A 21,230-nucleotide genomic window follows, 5' to 3' on the forward strand; every position below is an offset into this window, starting at 1 on the left:
TAACATAAACAGTGAAGCTGGAGGACGAACACTAACACTTTTCCACTTATAAAAGTTAAGGTGAAGGTTCTTCATGGTTAGAGACAAATGCAATCGCATGGCAGGATGCTGTAAACGGACCAAACTTCAGTCAGGAGAACAACTGAGATAATCCATCCACAATACGAGGTTAGTCAGTAATATACTGCAACAACATGGGAATAGAGCAGCTGCCAGAGAATTCAACATTAATGAATCAATGGTACAGAAGTGGAGGAAGCAAGAAGAATGAGTTTAATAAAGTTTGATTTATCTGACTGCTTTGTTTCACTTAATGTGCCTTATAATCCCGTGCACCTTATGGTCCGAAAAATGTGTACTGCACACTGCAGTTTAATGTTGCAAAGCACCTCTTTTTAACTTCAGTGGATATTATACATGGTTATGCTCAGGATGTGTCAGCCCATTTCTACTGGAAATGCCTTTTGGTTAAACTTTCAGCAAGGAATTTGCATTTGCACTGTTACATTTTTATAAAGCTTTAATGTACATAAAAACCAGCTTGTTTAAGTGAAAATAAATGGAAGGTTGTCTTTTTGCGCTAGTAATGTTGTGGAGTTGTATTTTGTCTCGCATCAATTATATCGTCGGTTATATCGTTATCGCAAATTTTCAAATATATATCGTGATAAATATTTTTGGCCATATCGCCCTGCTCTATTTGTAGGGTTACTGAAGTTGGGCTAGCTGGTATATAATGATGTGCTACGTGATTGCTAGCGACACAGCTATGTTAGCATAAACAGTGAAGCTGGAGGATGAACACTAACTTTTTTCCACTTGATAAAAGTTAACATGAGGGTTCCTGATGGTTAGGGACAAATGCAATCGCATGGCAGGATGCTGTAAACGGACCAAACTTCAGTCAGGAGAACAACTGAGATAATCCATCCACAATACGAGGTTAGTTATTAATATAGTGCAACAACATGGGAATAGAGCAGCTGCAAGAGAATTCAACATTAATGAATCAATGTTACTGAAGTGGAGGAAGCAAGAAGAATGAGCTGAGTAAAGTTTGACTTATCTGACTGTTTTGTTTTGATTAATGTGCCTTATGTATGAAACATAGGGTTCCAGCCATGTGGTTTTATGTTTTTAAATTGCTGTTTTGTTGTTGCTTTGTGTGAACGTTTACCAAAGATATGCAAAGCTAGAACTTTTCAGCCTGACTTATATTTTTTGTCGGGATTGTAGTCGATTGCAATTTATTCAAATGTGAAAATAATTTTTCTCACATGAGCTACAAAACAAACAAAGCTCTCGGCATCCCAGAGAAAAACAAACACTTTTCCAGCTCGTCAATCACTCGTGCTCGTCTTAACACAAACTCGTGTTCAGCAAGTCTTTGTTGAAGCAGTGCAAATAAGATTTTGTCAGCGTGGTGTTTTGAGCGTGTCTCATCCTTTAGATCCGCTTTCATCCACTTTGTGTGTGTTTCTTTTTTAAGGCTCCAAACATAACTTCAGACAGGACACAGCCGAAGGCATCACAGCCGCTCCTGCGAGAGCGACCCGAGCCAAGAGGTCTTCGGGTCGACTCGGTGGCTGTGAGAGAGTGAGTATCGGTCACGGCTTAACCGTTCAATGTCAGAAGCAAGACTGTCATTAGCAGCACTAACTCAGACCCGGCTGTGCGTTTCAGTCGCGGTCCCTGTGTTCCTCTCCACTGCCAGAGCCCAGCCCTTCCCTCACCTCCTCCTCCTCTTCCAGTCCCAGTGAGTGGGGGGGTCAGAACCGAGCTCAGAGCCCTGCCGGGGTGGGACAGGCCTCGCCGCTGCCCTTCCAGCACCAGGACCACCAACAGAGACAGTGTAAGCCACACGGGCACGTCTAAAAATGTCAGTTAAAACCTCGCAGTGAGAGCGAGAGATGTGAGCAATGTTTCTCTACAGTGCATCTGTCCAGAGGCCCCAGTCCCATATCGCTCAGCACACAGGAGGCGTGGCCAGTAGCAGCAGCCATTACTGAATACATCAACGCCTACTTCAAAGGTGGACAGCACAATCGGTCAGCGTGGCGCTCTTTATTTCTTCATTTTGTTATCTAACTGCAGACGGTGCGCTTACTTATTAACTTGCCTCGTCTTCCGTCCTCAGCTGTCTGGTGAAGATCACAGGTGACCTCACGATGTCCTTCCCAGCAGGCATCACTCGTATTTTCACTGCCAATCCCAACGTTCCCGTGCTCAGCTTCAGACTGGTCAACATCTCAAAGATCGATCACTTTCTGCCCAATCAAAAGCTTCTCTACAGGTCAGCCATCTTTTTGTTGCTTTTTAAGTCTCAGCTCTCGTGTCTTTATCGTCGCTGTCTTCGATGCTCCTCAGCGACCCGTCTCAGAGCGACCCCGACGCCAGAGACTTCTGGTTCAATATGCAGGCTCTGCAGCTGCACCTGCAGCGAGAGGCCGAAGTCAACCCGCAGGCTTCGTACTACAACGTCGGGCTGTTCAAGTATCAGGTCAGGATAGAAACCGAGGGTGCCGCTTCTCCGTGACACCCAGAAAATAACTTTGCCTCGTTTTCTCAGGTGTCTTCTCAGGACCCGGGTCGGGCGCCTCTTTTGCTCTCAGCCGAGTGTCAGCGGAGCGGCACGGTGACCAGGGTCTCCCTGGATTACCACTGCTGCCCCGCCACCGCGCCCTCCACCCAACTCACTGCCGTCCAGGTGCTGCTGCCGTTGGACCACACTGCCACAGACCTGCAGTGCCAGCCGCCCGCCTCCTGGTGAGCAGACGTGACTTCTTTGGCGTATTTTAATTTATCCTAATTTTGTTCTACTTTAACATCCAGAACGCCTCATGAAGGCCACAGAACGACAGTGTCGGTGTGATTATAGGGAGCGGTGTGACCCCTCCGTCCAAAGCAAATTTCTCCCAAGGGAGACAAAGAAAGAGCGAAACGTTGACATCCAAATAATGACATAAATAGAGCAGCTTGTGAGATGCAGCAGGTATGACAGAGGTGCACGTGGTTGCAGTAAAGCAGCAGTAACTTGTGTGAGAGCGTGCTACAGTCAGAGGGGGGGAGGTCAGAGCTCAGTCTTCTGACAGTCTGGTGGATGAAGCTGTTCAGCAGTCTTGCCCGAATGCTTCGGTACCTCCTCCCCAAAGGCTCCGGAGGCTGAAAATGGAGCATGAAGGGTGGCGGGGGCGAGGCGAATGTTGAAAATGTTGTCCACGAGGGAGGGCGGCGAGGTTCTACGTTTACGGGTCTTTGAGAAGGAGGTTGTGAAGCCTCCGTAGCACGCGGTGATGCAGCCAGGAAGGACGCGCTCTGCGATGCCCTGGCTGAAGGAGAACGTGATTAGAGGCGGGACTCGTGCTTCTCATCGATTTGCAGAGGAAGCAGAGGCGAGTCGGAGCCCAGGAGACGTCCTCAGAGTTCCTGTGGGAACTTGCTGCTGCTGCTCGCGGTCTCCTGCAGCACCGCTGATGCTCAGTGGTTGGTGCTGCAGGCTGGAGCAGTACCAACCACCAACAATACGATGATGCTGGTGATGCTCAGTCACACTGTAGCCCTGTGACTGTTTGAAGACAGGACAGTGAAAAGATGCTGCATATACACTTCCTGAGAGCTGCTATAAGTAATAAATGTATGGGAACTATGCATCATGGGTAAAGATATGTGCATGGTTAGCAGACTTCACTACTACTGCTGGATCTCTCTACAAGAAGGAAAACAGAAATGTCTGGAGGACTCTGGATGCATAAAATGTCCTGAGTTACACATTTACTCATGAAAAGCCCTGAAATCCTCTTAAATGGATTTTGTTTTTAATCTCATCGCTGTGCTGCTGTTTTAGGCCCTCAACACGATCATGTCCTGTAACGCGACTCCGTCTTTAAGGTTTCATAGTTCTGCATTCAGGTTTTGTAACAGTAGGCTGGTTGGTATCTAACTAAAAATGATTGTAGTTGATGCCGAATCTTAAACGTTCCCACTGCTTCAGCGTGGCAGGAGGTCAGTTTAACGTCGTCCGGCTTATGCTCCAATGAAATAATGGCGGAGCTTCATTAGGAGTTGTACCCAGTCTCTCCATATTTCCTGTTAATGTCGAGTCACTTTTTGTATCGAATGTGACACATCATGGTTTATTCTGTGTTTTTAGTCATTTTATTATCAGGACGCCGCCGTGGTGCAGCGATAGTCTTTGTCTCCTCACAGGAAGTGCTCCTCTGTGTGGAGTTTGCATGATGCACTCTGATGTTCTACTTTTCATCTCTCAAGCATTTTTCTGACAACTCCGCACAAACCATACAATCTATAGATGACTTAAAGTGGTTTCAATGGATTCTGAAATACCGTGCAGTGACACAGGTGCAGGATTATCCTAATATTGTCCGGCACAGCCCCATAATGTCAGGATGTTCCTTTCTTGTGCTTCTACTGCAGCTTCTCAATTAGAGCATATTTTCCTCATTAACTCATTAAGACCTGAACATGATGAATGTAAAAACAAAGAATTATTTTTTTGCTTGAGCGCCACTTATGAGGATATTTGTTTAAACTGTCGATAGAACAGTGGCACTATGTCCTCGTAAGTAGATGTCAGGCTGTTGTAGAGCAGAATTTGGTCTAAACAACCCAAAATGTGATGTCCACATATGTGGACGGCAGGTTCGAGGGCAGGGGTCGGCAACCTGCGGCTCTTTAGACCTTTTAGTGCGGCGCCGCGTGGTTTGGGAAAATAAATTAGTTTTTTTTTAAGTAATTATCTTTAGTGTATTTTATTTATGTTAGTTCTTTTTTAACTTGTAGTTCTAAATTGGAAGATTATTGTGATTTTGAAATATAAAAATAAAATTATATTCTATTATTTTTTGATCGCTCAAAATAAGCGTCACACTGGCGAAAGCCGGTGTACCCCCCGAAACGCCGTGCATTTATCGAGACTTTCGACCCCAGGTAGGCCAATTATGGATCTTCTGATCCACATTATGTCAGCAGCTCCACCGTGAACTATGTTAAAAACAAACGCCGCTCACGCCTCACAGACGACAGCTTACAGTCCTGCGTAAAGATGAAAGCCCCGACCTGCAGACGCTGTGCGCAGAGGTTCAGGAGCAGAAGTCCCGTTGTAAACATACCACGGCAGACCCGACGATGTTTGCATGAACACGCTTCATGCCTCTTTATTGACCACTTTTCACACACGGCTGCTGTTCGCACACAGCCGGCTGTAGCTTTGCAGCTCACAGCCCGACACACCAACACAACAGCATAGAGAGCACAGACGTAAAGGCGGCGAGGCGTGATTGCAGACCACGCCCCGCCACACACAGTAACCAGGTAAAATACATATTTAGGCAGAATTTTGCAAATATCTATTTTTCCTCTTTCAGCAGCTTCAAGCTTTTTTCCCCAGTTATTTTTTTAAAAGTCAAGTCAAGGCTCCAAAAGCCCAAAGGAGACATAAGGGTGGCGACTCACAGCAGTTTTTGTTTGCTGGATCATTTTAGTTCAGCTTGGCGTCTTTCCTTTGGTTATATTTCTTTAAGAGTTCAAAATGTGTTCATTACATGAATAACATGTAATCCTCTCAGTAAAATTACCAAGAGTCTCACTGTTCAGGCTGTTTGCAGACAGCAGCAGAAAATCTGATAAAGTGGCTCAAAAGCGTCAGAGTGCAGTCATCTGCCAACTTCTCTGCTGGTTTAACTTCTGTGACCTTTGATATTAAACCACATTTGCTTTTACAGGCTGCAGCCACAGGTGGCGCCAAATCCATCGTCCAGATTAACGGTTATCGTCGTTGTCTTCTGTATTAAAGATGTTTAATAGGCTGGCTGAGGTCGATAACCCGAGACATTTGGAGGATGTTTAAAGGTTGGAGGTTCAGAGTGTTTTTGGCCTCACTGACTTTTTTCTGCCTCCGCAGGAACGCCGATGAACGCCGGCTGCTCTGGAAACTGCCCAACCTTTCCCCGACCAACCACAGCAAAGGTCAGGGCTCTGACCTTTCCTTCGTCTCTGTTTTTAACCCCCATCAAACCAAGAAACCTCGATTAGTTGATGCTCGACACCATTAACCGATTCGTTTTCTCCTCTCTGCACCACTGACAGTCGTTGCTCTCGGTGACTTCACAAACATCCGTGTCCTCCTCCCGGAGGTGTGCGTGGCAGCTTCTCCGTCTGGTGGAGATGAACAAAATGAGAGCGAAGCTGCTTCTGAATACTGAGCCGACTGATTGCATGACATTAATGGTACACAATGAGAGGCGGCTCTAATTTCAGCTGGGAAAGTCGAACATTTAAGTCATTTAAGCTGAAGGTTTTCTTCACCCGTGTGCGTCTTTGTACCCGACACCCAGAGCTCTCCTCTGTGTCGCGTACCTAATTCTTCTAATCATATATTATTACCTCTATGTGAAGCAAAGGGCTTCACAGACACCGATAAGGAAACTTCACAGGACAAAGCATTGATAGTTAAAGTTGTGCGAGGTGGTGACAAAGCACTGAAAGGCTGCTTTAACTCCTTCCTGCTCCTTCGAATCCTTTTTGTTTCTTTACGAGTTCAATTGTAAAAGTGCAGCTTTGCATAAATGCTGCCTGACAGTCTGTCATCAGTTAGCTTCACCGACTGTCTTGTAAACAGGTGTTGCTCAACTAGCATTTCTTCTTGTACGTCTTCGAACGCTTTGTCATACGTGAACGCGCACATCTCTGCGACTCTCGCTTATTCGTTTGTTTGCGAGTCAAACAGGTGAGCCGCTTAACTGCTCCTTAGCTCTGGTAACAGTCCCCCCGTTTCCAGAGGCTCGGCACAAACGAAGCAGACATCTGAGCGGCTGAATGTGGATCTCGTGTGGATATGAGGAGATGTCAGCAAAACTCTGGAGCTCCATGGCTACTTTCAACTTCCAGGCTTCTTTGGTGTTTTCCCTCTTCTTTGTAAAACCACGTTTTTCATTTATAAATGTGGCTTCTTTTGTTACATGGAAAACAAATGTAAACATTTAGGTGTCGTGTTTTAAGAAACTCCGCCCCTTCTTTGTACTTTATATCTGACAGATGCCCCAAAATGATTCTGCTCTTCACCTGAACTCAAAGCGTGTGTGTGTGTGCGTCCTGTTCAGACATCTTTGTGAGGACCAATAATTGGAGGTTTACTACTACAGTTAGGTTAGGGTTCGACTTCATTTTTCCTTGTCAGGGAAAACATGTCAATTAGATGTCCTCACTAAGATAGCAAAACGAGAATGTGTGTGTGTGTCTCAGTGAGGTAAACGGACCTTGAGAGTCACCGACTTCAAAGGGTCAGGTCTTTCCTGCTCTTTATCACTGCCGTGTGTTGATGTGATTCCAGGCTCGGGGACTCTGTGTGCCAGCTGGCAGTGCCTGGAGGTCCCTCGCGGCCCTCCACCCAGCCTGGCTGTTCAGTTTGTGGGCTCTGGGGCCTCGCTGTCGGGCATGGACGTGGAGTTGGTGGGCAGTCGCTACCGCATGTCGCTGGTCAAGAAGAGATTCGCCACAGGTGACTCTGAACACACTCACGAGGTTTCTTTTTACTAATAAAACCGGAGGTGGTGGCATTTCATCTTATTTTACACACTTTACAGTGCTGTGTTAGTCGTTAAACACTCTTCTTTATATTTTGCTTCAAGGAGACAGACTTTGTTGTAATTTTTTTAAACCTCCATGGACGTTGGCTGTTTAGCCCCTTCACTTTCAGTCCAGTCCAGCTGTTTTCAGAGGAATGTCTTTGTGTTTAAAGCCCCCAGCACTGACCTGAGAACCATTCAACTTATTTTTAAGATTTTCTTTTTATCTGTAATGGAAATAATGCGAGTATTAGTATTCCTGTCATTTTGATATTATTTTGTGGCCGATGATATACAGGTGCAGGACAGTTAAGCATTTCCTTTCTAACGCCGTTCTCATACTTTAAATCGAAAGCAGCTCAGTTTAGCACGATGGCTGCCAACAGCAGCTGTACGCTTTTACACTTAGTCTTTATACTGATAACAACATCATTTTTAGCAATCTCTAGAGTTAGGCTAACACTTGGTGCTAAGCCGGGTGATTTCTGGCTCCAGCTCCATGCTTGATTAAAGAGACTGATATCATAGAGAAGCTCCAGTTCGAGTCCACTTTGTGTTTATGGATAGCATAACAAAATAGGATCTATTCTTTTTTTTCCTTTTCCCCTCAATAGTTTGATTTCTTAATCTAAACATTTTGCATGTGTGGCTTCCTTTCTGCCTTCTGATTATTCATTTATGTTCATGTCTCTGACAGGGAAGTACATGGCGGGCTGCTCCTTGTGAATCAAACTAAAGGACCGTCAGGTTTCTGAACGGGGATCGCTGAAGGTTCAGAGAACTTTGCACTTTCAGCGCTTGAGTCGAGGAACTCGCTTCCTCCCGTCAGTATCCTGCTGCTCTCGGACCAATTCTTTTCTCTAATTTATCCCGTGTGCCGTCGTACGTTCAGCTGTCCTCCTCGTCCAGGAAGAAAACTTTTTCCTATTAAATCTGTGTCCGTGTTGTTCTGTACGCCTTTGTGTCAAAAGACTGCAGACTGAGATATGCTGTTGATGACTTTTCTTGAATTAGAGAAAAGTGTGAATAAAATTAAACTTTACTGTCCATGAAATCTCTACAGCATCGAGTCAGTTATGAGCAAACATCTTGTACAAAACCTTATAAAAAAAACTTGTTTGTAAATCTGATGTTTGTGATGAGATTTGATAAAAATAAAAGAAGTGCTGGAACGTTTGGTTTTTTGGTTTACATCGATTTATTACACTGTGACCAGGTACAAAATACAGCTGAACTATGCAGTTTATTACAGACCGTCATCTGTCCTTAAGCTAGTTAAAGTGTAGTCAAGAACAGGTTTAAAAATACACAAAAATAAGGGTTCAGTATACTTGTAAGAACCTAGTTCAATAAAAAATAATCCTCCGTCAAAAAATCTAAAACAGCCTTACAAAACATTACAAAGTACACATAGAAATTATTCTTCCCAAAGCACTTTAAGGCAAATTACTGTGACAGGCACAAGTTACAAAAAGCCTTAAACTCAAATTCAAAGATTCCCATTGCTACAACAAAATCCTCTGTGAGGGAAACGAGGAGGGAAAAAAAAAGAACCAATTTCAACACAAAACTCCATTAAATCAGATTAGTCCATATAAATAGATTTTATAGTTTTTTTCCTTACGTCAGTTTAATAGCTTACGGAGAGCTTCAGCGCTGCAGTAATAATTAAATTTCATTACATTGAACAGTTGAGATTGGATACAGATTCATCACACACGCCAGTCTAATCCGTTACACATCAAAGCATTTCTTTCTGATACAATGTGACCAACCAGGTAACAGCATGAACAAAGATTAGGCAAAGACCAAAGGCCACGAAGCACACACTGTCTACATCATAGAAAGATAGATATATATATAATTTATGGATTAATTCCCCAAATAACGCACTGGATTTTTCTATTTCAAACAAAACGTAAGACTTGAACTCGGTAACAGCGTGAGGTCAAAGGATTCGGGGAGTGCGCGTCGGCTGGGACGCCCACGAGATCGTTTTTGGTTTCGAGGCGTTTGATTCGTCTTGAAATGAGCGAGTCCAGATTCCAGTTCAGGGGTTAACGTCCCGTCTCCGTAAAGCTGATTACTGTGGATTTGTTCTGACTGCGTGGCAGCTGAGTAAACTGCCACAGAGCCGTCGCGACACTCAAACCGTGAGGAGGAACGAGGAGAACTATTTACATTTTATAAAAGAACCGGGTGAGGGACACGAAACAGTGGCTACTTTTCATTTTTTACTTTCATTTTTTGTTTTTTAAATAGTTGCCTCATCGCGTGAGCCAAATGAGGCACAGCATAGAAATCTACTGAGGTAAACGGGTCAACGTGTTACACAGCCAAGCTAACAGCAGGAGCTTCCTGCCTTACCGACTACTGCGACATTACGAGGTCCTGCCTGACACACGGAGCCGGAGCTGAGGCTCGGCCGGTGGGAGCAACTGAGGAGAAAGGTCCTTTGGGTCTACAGGTTGCATGTTCTTGTTATTACCCCCCCGCCTGCCCAGCGTTCGCTACGAGCTGCGGCAAAGGCAACGAGGAGAGCACACCTACACATAATCACTGTTAAAGGTGCTTCGAATGTTTGAGGTTTGGAGACGATACATTCATACTGCGGTAGAGGCACAGCTGAGGGACAGACATCTCAAAGTTAGCAATCTAAGGCACTCAAATGACACTATGGCACAGCTAGTTAGTCTTAAAAACAAAAAGAGGGAGGATGAATCACCAACACCACACATCCAGTAAAAAAGGAAAAGTACTGCACACACTCATTGACAGTTGCCGCAAAAACAAAGATGCTCAGACCTGTTGCAGAGTGGCGTAAAAAGAAACAACCCGTGAGCTTCTCGTATTTATAAATGCTAGTGAGGGGAGAGCTGACATTGCTACACTCTTGTCTATGTACATTGCACACACTGACTGCAGGAGGATGCTCGGCCCAGGGGCCAAGAGCGGCGACCCGAAAGGCCTAAAAAAAACAAAAACAAACGAGTGAGATGCTGGTCGGTGTGGCTCTCAGTCTGACCCCGTTCACACCAGACTCACATCTCCTGCAGAGGGTGGCTCATTTCGATCCTCTCTCTCTTCACGGCCGGTTCAGTCGGTCCTCTGGATGCATCGGCGTCGCTGCCCAAATCACTCATCTCATCTGAGAAAGACGCATCTGCAGAGACGCACACGGCGACTGTCAGTGTGAAAGCAGTGACCAGTAAAACTACAATACAGTGAAATGCATTCCTAACAGCACCCAGAAGGTTGATGCTGTTCATCTGGACTTAAACTGAATTGTATCAAATGAAAAATGAAGATGAACCTTTTTCCATGAGTGAAGGCATCATAGAGGTCAGGTCACTGAACTGTAATTTAGATGAGAAACTGTCAGTCGCTGCATAACTTAAACTATTCCTTCCTCGCTCTTTAAACACTCTCACCTCTCCCATGACAGCAATAGGAGTTTCTCCAGTGGCCTGAGCCACGCGGTGCTCCACCAGGTAAAACATGTACTCGTCGTAAAGAAGGCGAATAAGGTGGAAGGAGCCGAAGCTGGCTGCACTGCGCAGAGTCAGATCTCTGATCACCATGGAGCTACAAGAGAAGGAAAGATGTCACGTCAAGGAGCTACAGGGAGCTTTACAAGCTAAAGAACGTTTCTAAAAACACCACGCAGTCGGCGGCTTATACTGGAAGTGTGAACGGAGACGAGTCAACCACACCGACCTGTAGAAAGACCATTTGAGCAGGAACTGGCGTGCAGCTTTGGGGAAACTGGGGCTGCCCTGGTGAGGCTTCAGAACCTGAGAGACCACGTTATCCAGCCAGGTGGCCCACTGGTCCAGAGAGCTCTGCTGCTGCAGGGTGACCTTAAAGTCCTGCTCCAGACGCTGAACCACACTTTCGTCGCACTGACACACCCACGACGCCTGCTCCTGTTAGACACAACAAACACGCCACATTCAGCAACAAAACCCCAAACACGGTGTCGACACATTCCCTTCCCGTGTGCAACGCAAATATTTGTCTTTTCGATGTGAGGTTTTCCGCTCACCTGGACGTTGGCAAAGTCCACCCTGTTGAGGTCGGAGAGCATCTGGTTGATCTGGGAGGTGTTCTGGAGGACGGCACGCGCCGCCTGGGCCAAGTGGTTCAAACTGGTGTATCGTCTCAAAGTCTGAGCAAACGCGCTGACCACGGCCACCTGCGCACAGAAAATACACCGTGAGCCCGTCTGACTGGAATGAGACCGAACAGATGAACCGTTTGTTTTCAGGCTGAAAATCTGCACCAAAAATAAAAAGCACGGCTATTTTAAATGTCACAGCGATGCTTCAACATTTATTTATTTATTTCACACATGGTACAGCAATAATTCATTTCCCATACACAGCCTTCCTTTCAGTTAAAGTCACACTGTTTCCATGCATGAAAAGGAAGAAGAAGAAATTCTTACTGACACCTGCCTGTGATGTCTGTGACAATACAAGTAGGCAACCAAAATTACACTCTGACAATATTCTGCACATAACAAAACAAACAGAACAATATACTCAACAATGAGCAACACCACTAAATCTCAAACTAAAAGGATCATTTTTTCAACAATTAAATTCTGTTATTTTCAACTTCTTCATATTGCTTTATCATTTTATCCTTATAGCAGATTTTAAATGGAGAAACATTTGTTCTTATGCCTGTGACTGTTGGACACATTTGCCTTTGTGTGGTTCGACAAACTGATGCTTAAAATAAAACTTCCTTCTGCCGCACAATACAAATAAACTTTGTAACATAAGGTTTTATTTTTTGCCTTAAACATAATAATTAATGTCTGTAATTTTAATCATTTTGATTTTATAAACAAACTATTAGTGTGTTCTTCATATTTAACATTATGCATAACTCGAAGCTTCTGTAATAAATATAATGGTTTCATATTAGTCACGTATGTATTCCCCCATACTTCAACACAACAGCTCAGATAAGGTAGAAACAATGAAAAATATATTATTCTCATTGTCTTGTAATCTAATATATCTACATTACCCAGGATATAAATACTTTTAGCCAACTTTTTAACATGTTCAATATGAGGTTTCCATGGTAACTCGTCCACCATTACACCCAGAAAACAGATTTCTGTCACTCTTTCAATTATCACTCCCTCTATAGATAATACCATCGCTTCCTCCTTTACACGGTTTCCGAATACCATTACATCAAATCATTGTTTTATTTTTTTATTTCAATAACCATAATTTTAACCAATTCTTTCAAGTTTTCTCCAGAACAATAGAAATTTGTATCGTCTGCGAACAAAACAAAGTGTAACATTTCTGACACATCACAAATTTTGTTTATATAGAAATTAAAAGGTTTTGGTCCTAAAACAGAACCTTGAGGGACCCCACAGTCTCTTTTCATTCCATCAGATGAGTCGGCTAAACACTGCACATACTGAAACCTATTATCTAAATAGCTGCTTAACCAGATCAACACTATTCCTCTCACATCATAAGTTCTTAACTTAGAAATCAAGATGTAGTGTTGCAGAGTCAAAAGCTTTTTTTAAATCAATGAAGACCCCTACAGTATATTTATTATGATCTGTTGCTGATGAAACGTCTTCAATAGTTTCCATTAATACTTCTGCTGTTGATCTGTTCCGTCGAAAGCCCTACTGACTTTCACTTAACAGCTGATGTTTTTCAATGAAACTATCAAATCTTTGTGCAAAGAGTTTTTCAAGCACTTTAGAAAACTGTGATAGCAACGATACTGGTCTGTAATTATTAAAACTGTCTGTCTCCTGATTTATAAAGAGGGATAACTTTTGCCACTTTCATTCGGTCAGGAAATACACCCGCATAAAATGAGATTAAAAATATAACAGAGAGGTTTGATTATACAATCCAAGGTCTTTTTTACGATGACCACGTCTCGCCCATCACAGTCAGTGGATGTCGTTTTTAGATTCTGCTACAATAGCTATGATTTCCTTTTCAGTGATTTCCTCTAAAAACACAGACTGTACCACTCTGCTCTCCATTCTGAATCATCCTGTTTTCTAATTAAGTTTGCCAGGTTAGGCCCAATATTTACAAAAAATAAATAAATTCATTCAACACTTCATTCATATCACGTGCGACCTTATTTTTCTTATTAAAGTAAGTAGGTAAATTTAAAGATGTATATTTATTACCCAATAAGTTTTTTTAAGATATTCCACGTACCCTTAATATTATTTTTGGTTTTGTAAAATAATTTATTATAATACTCTTCCTTAGCCTCTCTCATAATTAATACCAACTTATTTTTATCAACTTTATATTTCAGCAGGCTTTGTTCTAAGTTTTATATAATCTCTATACAGGTTATTTTTCTTTGTACATGCATTTTCTAGTCCTTTTGTTGTCCATGGTTTACCAGTAGTTTTCTTTTGCTTATATAATACCAGTGGACAGTGATTTTTATACAAAACCAAATAAGTATTTAAGAATGACTCGTATGCAGCATTGACGTCATTTACATAAACCTCATTCCAATCTTCTTTCATAAGGTCTTGCCTGAACTCATTTATTGCATCATCATTTCTAATTCTTATATATCCGTCCACACACACGTCCTCCTTTCATGTCATTTTATAATCTAAAGTAACAAACAAAAAAAACAAAAAAAACAGGTAAATGATCACTTATGTTACTTTCCAAGCAATTCATGAAAATGTGATCAATTGAAGTAGCTGACTTTTCAGTTATTCTACTAGGTTTAGTAATCAGAGGGTAGAACCCTCTTCCAAATAATAACTCAAAAAAATCTGATGATGCCTTATGATTGGACGTTTTAAAAAAAAATCTATATTATTATCACCGCAAATACAGAATGTCTTATTTCCCTTTACCTTGCTCAATAAATCTTCTACTACATCTGTGAATGTTTCCATCAGTGTCCCAGGCCTCCCATACATACAAGTAACAATTAGATTCCTCTTTCTTTCCATTTCTATTTCTACTGTCACACACTCCATTAAATCAGCAATAGCCACAGACATATACTCAACCCGTTTACATTTCAAATCACTATCAACAAAAAGTGCCGGACCTCCTGCCTTCTTATTAGATCTATTTAATATAATTCATACCCATCAATGTGAAAGTCCCAACGCCTTTCCTCATCCATCCATGTTTCTGACAGTGCTGTCTCTTTAAACTTGCCTTTCAGATTATTCAAAAAATCATTGATCAGAACAAAACTTTTATAGAGGCTTCAACAGGTGAAATGAATTAATGAAAATGTATTGAATCTTCAGTCATTGTGATTGAGTATTCTTTAAATGTCTGTTATCCTTATGAAATACTCATTAACATCCATACAAGTATTTCACCACATATTTTGAGAAACCACTCATACCTATACAGTTCTTTCTGATCCATAAATAACTGCGGCTCAGATCGATATCTCGTCTCTGCCCAGTTCCCATCCCAGTTCCATATCCACCTGCAGCTTCACACTAATACTCTTCCAGTCTACTGTCTCATACTTTGCCATTTTCCCCCTCCGACAGTCGGAAATAGCATCTTTCATTGAATAAGTTCGGCTAGTTGTTAGCAAACACATCACAGACCTTCTGCCGTCCGACCGCAGCAGTGCAATCATCCCCCGTAGTTGTCCTGATCATGAAGATCCCTGATCATTACAACCTTGGCTTCTTCTGGTGTTCCGTTGAGCTTTATCATCACTTTGCAATTTCTCGTCCATGTTGCTTGGATTTTCTTTTCTTTACGCATGATACGGGCTTGTCTGGCAATATCGGTGTTCTTTTTTGTGAGATGTTCATTCACATATACTCCACTCCCTTTCAGTTGTCCGGACTGCCTCAGTAGTTCAATTTTGTGTTTTCGATTCACAAATTTTACTACGATTGCTCGAGGTGTCCTGGCATTCTTTCTGGGGAGGGTGTAACACGCCGCGATGTTGTTGCTATGCAGGGGAAGTTTTTTTACTCGCAAAAACTCCACTACCTGACGCTCTAATGTTTGAGTCTCAGTAACTCTTGCATAGCTCCTGTGTTTGGTTTCCAAACCGGTAATAATCACGTCCTCCAGTCGTGCATGCTGTTCCTCCACTCTCCTTCCTAAGAGCTGGATTGTTTTATCCTTTTCCATAATCAAGCTTTTTAATGCTTTGATTTGGTGCATTAAAGTCGTTAACATTCCTCGTTGCTTAACTATTCTTTCGACGTCTGTTAAGCGACAGCTTAATTTCCTCCAAATCTTCTTCAATTTTTCTCATCTTTGCCATTTTTTCCTTTTTGTTTGTTTGTGTTTTGTTTCAGGCAAAATATATTCGACTTAAAATTAATCACACAGCCTATTCTGAGACGCCAATCTGGCTGTAGCTGCGTTCGCCATCTTGGTCACCTACATCACACGGAGACAGCTGAGGTGGTTTGGGCATCTGACGAGGATGCTTAATGGGCAGCTCGGGCAGCTGTTTCCGCCACGTGATACCTCGGGCCTCGGGGTAGACCCAGAAAACACGGGAGAGATTATATGGAAAGCCTCTGTGTTACCCCCAGATAAGGTGGAGGAGAGGGAGGGCTGCTGCCCCCACAACCCAGTGTCCAATAAGTGGATGGATGGATGGATAAACAAGATTCCACAGTTTTCTGATAATTCACTGAAGAAATCTTCAGAAAAGAATTTTTGGGTAAACTTTTAAGGTCATATCACCATGCAGTGATACACAGATGGACATTTAGCAGCAGCGTATAAAGAACAGTGATGTACATGACTTTCACAGCCAGTAATAACACATAAAGCACAATAGTAGACTGTATCCAACCTCTGTAGGTAGTGGGCAGGTGCATTCATAAAAAACAGATCACTGTAGTGTTGAATGAAACACTGATCACACGAGAGTTTGAAAAGTTCACAGCTGAACATTTGTGGAAATATGATTTTAAAAGCCTACTTGGAGAGTTGCTGGGTTTTATAGCTCACATAAATCATGTGCATGCATGCAGACAATCTGAAAAAGACTTCTGCTGATACCTTAGTGCGGATGATCTCTTGTGGAAAGCTGGTCATGGCATTAGTCAGCCAGCCCTCCAGACTCTTGGCAAAGTTACGGATGGCCTGAGTGAGAGTGCCTGAAGAAAGAGAGCAGCCTGGATTATCATTACTGTCCCCACTCTGCAGAAAGCCTTTCAGCGAGAGTGTAAACGCCGTACGCTGAAAACAAAGAAATGTAAGTAAGTAAGTAAGTAAGTAAAATTTATTTATATAGCACTTTTTTAAGACAAAACGCTGTTACAAAGTGCTTCACAAGAAAACATGTCAAACAAACAATGTAGCAACATAAAGAAAGTATAAAAGCATATCAAAAAAGCAATAGTACAATATAAATATAAAATAAAACAACATGTTACGCATTAACATTTCCCAAATGCCTGTCTAAACAGATGAGTTTTAAGCTGTTTTTTGAAAGAAGCCATCGTGTCGATGGTGCGTAGTGGGGGGGGTAAACCATTCCACAGTATAGGAGCCAGGGTTTGAAATGCGTGATCCCCCTTTGTTTTCAGACGAGTCCGTGGGATAGATAGACGACCGCTATCAGTGGATCTAAGAGTTCGCTTTGGAGAATAGGGCTGGAGAAGCTCCGAGATATAGATGGGGGCCCCACCTTGTAGAGACATAAACGTAAAGGTGAGGATTTTGAACTTATATCTATACTCAACCGGAAGCCAATGCAGGGATTTTAGTATAGGAGTGATATGGGAAAATTTATTGCTATGGGTCAAAAGCCTTGCTGCAGCATTCTGAACCGCTTGGAGCCGATTTAGTGAGGCCTTAGATACGCAGGAAAAGAGTGCATTACAATAATCCAGCCGGGAGGAGATAAAGGCGTGGACAAGCATCTCCAGTTCGGTTGTGGAGACAATAGTCCTGAGTTTGGCAATATTTCTTAAGTGAAAAAAGCAAGAGCGGGTCACGGATTTAACATGGACATCAAAGGACAAAGATTGGTCGAAAATTATCCCAAGATTCCGGGCAGTGGCTTTTATCGACGATGAAAAAGCACCCAGATGTTGACTAATCTGTGGCTTGATATTCTCCGGGGCTAGGATTAAGCACTCGGTCTTGTCTGCGTTCAACTGCAGAAAATTGTTTGTCATCCAAAGATTGATTTCCTTAAGACAGTCCATAAGAGTGGATAGCTTGTCTAATTCCCAGGATTTAAAAGAAATGTATAATTGGATGTCGTCCGCATATAAATGATAGGAAATATTTTTGAAACCGCTAATGATCCGGCCTAAGGGAAGAATATATAGTGAAAATAATAGGGGGCTTAGAACCGAACCTTGTGGAACTCCACATAGAAGCTTAGCCACGTCTGATTGGAAGTTTCCCACTGAAACTAAAAGCGTCCTATCTTCCAGAAATGAGGTGAACCACTTTAGAACAGATCCTGATATCCCTACCGTGCAGTTTAAGCGATCGATTAAGATCTGATGGTCAACGGTATCAAAAGCTGAGCTAAGGTCCAGAAGAACCAGGACTGAGCAATCACCCCTGTCTGCAGCCATCAAGAGGTCATTTGTGACTTTCAGCAGAGCTGTTTCTGTAGAGTGTAATTTTCTGAAACCCGATTGAAATTTATCAAGAATGTTATGCTTCTCCAGCGCTTTCTTTACTTGTAGCCAAACAACTTTTTCTAGGATTTTTGAGATAAAAGGAAGTTTTGAGATGGGCCTGTAGCTTGACTGAAGTGTTGGATCCAGGTTAGGCTTTTTCAGCAGAGGTTGAATAACCCCCTGTTTAAAGCACCTGGGGACAGAGCCAGATAGCAATGAATGGTTTATCAGCGTGACCACAGAGGGCCCGATGGTCTCAAAAACTTTACAGAATAAACACATGCCTCTAATGTGTCAGCATGTACGTCAACACAGCGAGCCCCTGGTCCTAAATTCATCCTGTTGTCACTCATCAGTCTTAACTCTCAATATATTGCTTTACTTGTTTAATTTTTTTTTTTAAATCATTTGAATGAAATCCTCAGCAGTACTGACTGGGAACAGGTCGCAGCACGTCGGGGATCAGGATCTCCACCAGGGCCTGGTAGAGGATGTGATCGCAGCTCCTCATCCACAGCCTGACAGGCTCATATTTACACAGAGCCACCAGCTTCTCTGTGGGAATCACACCTTCCGGTTCATCATCACTACACACACACACACACACACACACACACACACACACACACTTTTAAAAATAACGTCCGCCTCACAAATAAAACTGTTGCTCGTAATTCAAGTGAAAAAGCAGTAATCACAGACATGACATCACAGGGTCATTTAATGCCCTGGCGTCAAACACTGAAGCCTTTTTCCCCCTTTTTCTTTCTGACCTGCTGGGAAGGGTTGTGCTTCCATCACTAGGTGGCGGTGTTGAATACCAAAACGTCTGCCAGAGTTTCTCAATGTAGTGGAACTGGAGGTTCATCACCACATCCAAAGTAGCCTGCAGGAGGGGAAGCAGGGGAGGGAATTGAGGGGGAGGGAACAGAGGAGGGAAAAAGAGAGGGAGGAAGAAGGGGACAAAACACACAGAGCTGAACCATGGCAACCAGACACACAACAAAGTTTCTACAGCCAGGCGGGCTGCCTCTCTCTCACTGCAGGTCCTCCTGGTTAGACAATGAGCCAGCTCAAACACAGCTCCCTGCACATTAATCACCAGCAGAATCTTAAAGGCCACGCTCGGGCTTCATCTAGACGGGTCGTTTTATGCTTTTTGCATTTTATTTCACATAGATTTATGCTTCCATCTGCCTACTTTTAGTGACCTGCGCTAACCCATGTGACTTCCTTTTTCCTGTTCAGAAACCCCTTTGAAAGGAGAGCATGCTGCATACAAGTGAACACTCGAGCACAAAGGAAGCAGTGGCAGGGTTCAAACCTAAAATGATTTGCCGCTTCTATAACTAGAGTCAGCACATAACCCCCCGCCCCCTCGAATCCAGCGCTGCGCAGATTTTTTGGGGCCGTTCATCAGGTCAGAGGAGGTGAGAGTCTGGACTCCACCTGAAGCAAAAGGTCAACCTGACAATCTGAAACTGTCCACGCCGAGCCTCTGCTGAACTGAAAAGTTTGATTTGCACTGTGAAATTCTCTGCTTTCTCTATCTGGCAGGACACGCACTTGCTGCTGGATCTTGTTACACAGCAGCGTAGGCTCAAATCACATGATATGTTTTTGCTTCCTCTCCAGCCATCGCCATGGCAACCATGTTTACAGTTGCCCCCAGCAACAGGTCAAACACAGAGCTCCAAAACAAAAAGGAGAATTTCCCATCCCCTCTTAAACAGGAGCTTTTTGCGTCCAGTTTTATGTGCCACCCCCCCCCCCCCCCACACACACACACACACACACACACACAAATATAAAAAACATTTAAAGTATAGGAGAAAAAAAACAAAAAAAACAACGTGTTCATGTGCAGAGCTCAGACAGACAAGCAGGCCTCCGGTGGAGCTTCCTGAATCTTAACTGCTTGTTTCTGTGCACTCGCACAAAAAGATCCTGTGATTTATTACCCTGCAAGGTTTACTGAAAACTAATCATTTATTCTCAAACGTTCATCCAAAGGCTTGGCTGACGCCTGGATATTTGGCTGTTACCATGACATTAATAAATACATGCCCCACACTGGATACTTTACAGCCCACTTGAAAAGAGACTCTTTACACTTTAGAGTAAAATATTATTTTTAGCTAAAATAATCATTATTTGTGTTGTAACATTAAATGATATCAGTAAAACCCTTGGCTAATGTGTTAATAGGTCAGTGTTCTCTCTCTCACACACACACACACACACACACACACACACACACTTTTTTTTTTTTTTTTTTTTAAATAACAAAACAGGATAAAATGTCGAGTGCTTGAACATTAAAGACGCAGAGGCAGCGAGACTGACAGAAATGTGCCGGCTGCCAAAGCCAGGAGCCCGTGTGCCTGTCCGCCGACAAGGCTGCACAAAGGCCCAAGGGGAGGCCACCACAAAGACACCAAGATGTCCACCCAGTGCACTGAAAGGTTAATTGGCATGTCTTGAAAGCTGCACGGAGATGAAAAGACGGCTGGAACAAAGGGAGCGTGGTGAGGCTGGACAAGGGGAGGGCAGGGATAATACGATAAAGCCAAAGCTTTGCTGCTTTTAATCACAGCCGCTCGCCTGTCTGTAAAGACCCACGCTTTAATGTCCAGAATTATTTCTGCTCTTCTGCAATGTGGTTCGATACAGGTTGCTGAGGGCGACGCTAAATTTCACCCCGTAAGGTTCCCGTCGCACCTCTCTGTCTTCCTCCTCTTTCTCTGCACATCAGTTAAATGATATTTAAATGTCAGTGGTGTCGAATTGATTCTTATTCTCGAAAGCAACACCAGGTCACCGCAGCCGGGCGACGCCTGACCTCGGAGCAGAGGGCTGACATGGGTGTCAGTCTGACGAGGTGATCGCTATTTATGAAGGCAGGAGGTTTGTGGGATCGACTCAAAACGAACAGCAGGAAACTCACTGCTCGCTGATATGATATCTCACACTCAACTGCTGACTGATGCGTAAGAGTTTGTGACATAAGAATGAGT

The 21,230-nt window shown here is 43.2% G+C and overlaps 2 protein-coding genes across 8 annotated transcripts in view; one reads left to right on the top strand and one right to left on the bottom strand.

Moving 5' to 3' along the window:
* The window catches only part of fcho1 (FCH and mu domain containing endocytic adaptor 1), a 62,909-nt gene extending 54,154 nt beyond the window's left edge, over nucleotides 1–8,755 (top strand). For all 4 annotated transcript variants that reach the window (XM_080291701.1, XM_080291699.1, XM_080291702.1 and 1 more), the window contains 9 exons: nucleotides 1,490–1,596; nucleotides 1,684–1,852; nucleotides 1,934–2,048; nucleotides 2,138–2,293; nucleotides 2,368–2,500; nucleotides 2,570–2,766; nucleotides 5,921–5,985; nucleotides 7,349–7,516; nucleotides 8,281–8,755. In XM_080291701.1, the coding sequence (XP_080147827.1) occupies nucleotides 1,490–1,596; nucleotides 1,684–1,852; nucleotides 1,934–2,048; nucleotides 2,138–2,293; nucleotides 2,368–2,500; nucleotides 2,570–2,766; nucleotides 5,921–5,985; nucleotides 7,349–7,516; nucleotides 8,281–8,309 (1,139 nt within the window). In that variant the 3' untranslated portion in view covers nucleotides 8,310–8,755. The remainder of the gene's footprint in view (nucleotides 1–1,489; nucleotides 1,597–1,683; nucleotides 1,853–1,933; nucleotides 2,049–2,137; nucleotides 2,294–2,367; nucleotides 2,501–2,569; nucleotides 2,767–5,920; nucleotides 5,986–7,348; nucleotides 7,517–8,280) is intronic.
* A 7-nt stretch (nucleotides 8,756–8,762) lies between these two features.
* The window catches only part of rfx2 (regulatory factor X, 2 (influences HLA class II expression)), a 32,468-nt gene continuing 20,000 nt past the window's right edge, over nucleotides 8,763–21,230 (bottom strand). For 2 of the 4 annotated variants that reach the window (XM_026147937.2, XM_026147934.2), the window contains 9 exons: nucleotides 18,987–19,099; nucleotides 18,649–18,800; nucleotides 16,631–16,728; nucleotides 11,629–11,778; nucleotides 11,301–11,509; nucleotides 11,015–11,168; nucleotides 10,897–10,939; nucleotides 10,629–10,746; nucleotides 10,233–10,551 (listed from right to left, as the gene is read on the bottom strand). In XM_026147937.2, coding sequence (XP_026003722.1) covers nucleotides 10,383–10,551; nucleotides 10,629–10,746; nucleotides 10,897–10,939; nucleotides 11,015–11,168; nucleotides 11,301–11,509; nucleotides 11,629–11,778; nucleotides 16,631–16,728; nucleotides 18,649–18,800; nucleotides 18,987–19,099 — 1,206 coding nt within the window. In that variant the 3' untranslated portion in view covers nucleotides 10,233–10,382. Of the gene's footprint in view, nucleotides 10,747–10,896; nucleotides 10,940–11,014; nucleotides 11,169–11,300; nucleotides 11,510–11,628; nucleotides 11,779–16,630; nucleotides 16,729–18,648; nucleotides 18,801–18,986; nucleotides 19,100–21,230 lie in introns of all 4 variants that reach the window. The other 2 variants (XM_080291703.1, XM_080291704.1) reach the window with 2 other exon arrangements.

The sequence above is a fragment of the Astatotilapia calliptera genome, chromosome 17, assembly GCF_964374335.1.
Source record: "Astatotilapia calliptera chromosome 17, fAstCal68.1, whole genome shotgun sequence".
Taxonomy (NCBI): Eukaryota; Metazoa; Chordata; class Actinopteri; order Cichliformes; family Cichlidae; genus Astatotilapia; species Astatotilapia calliptera.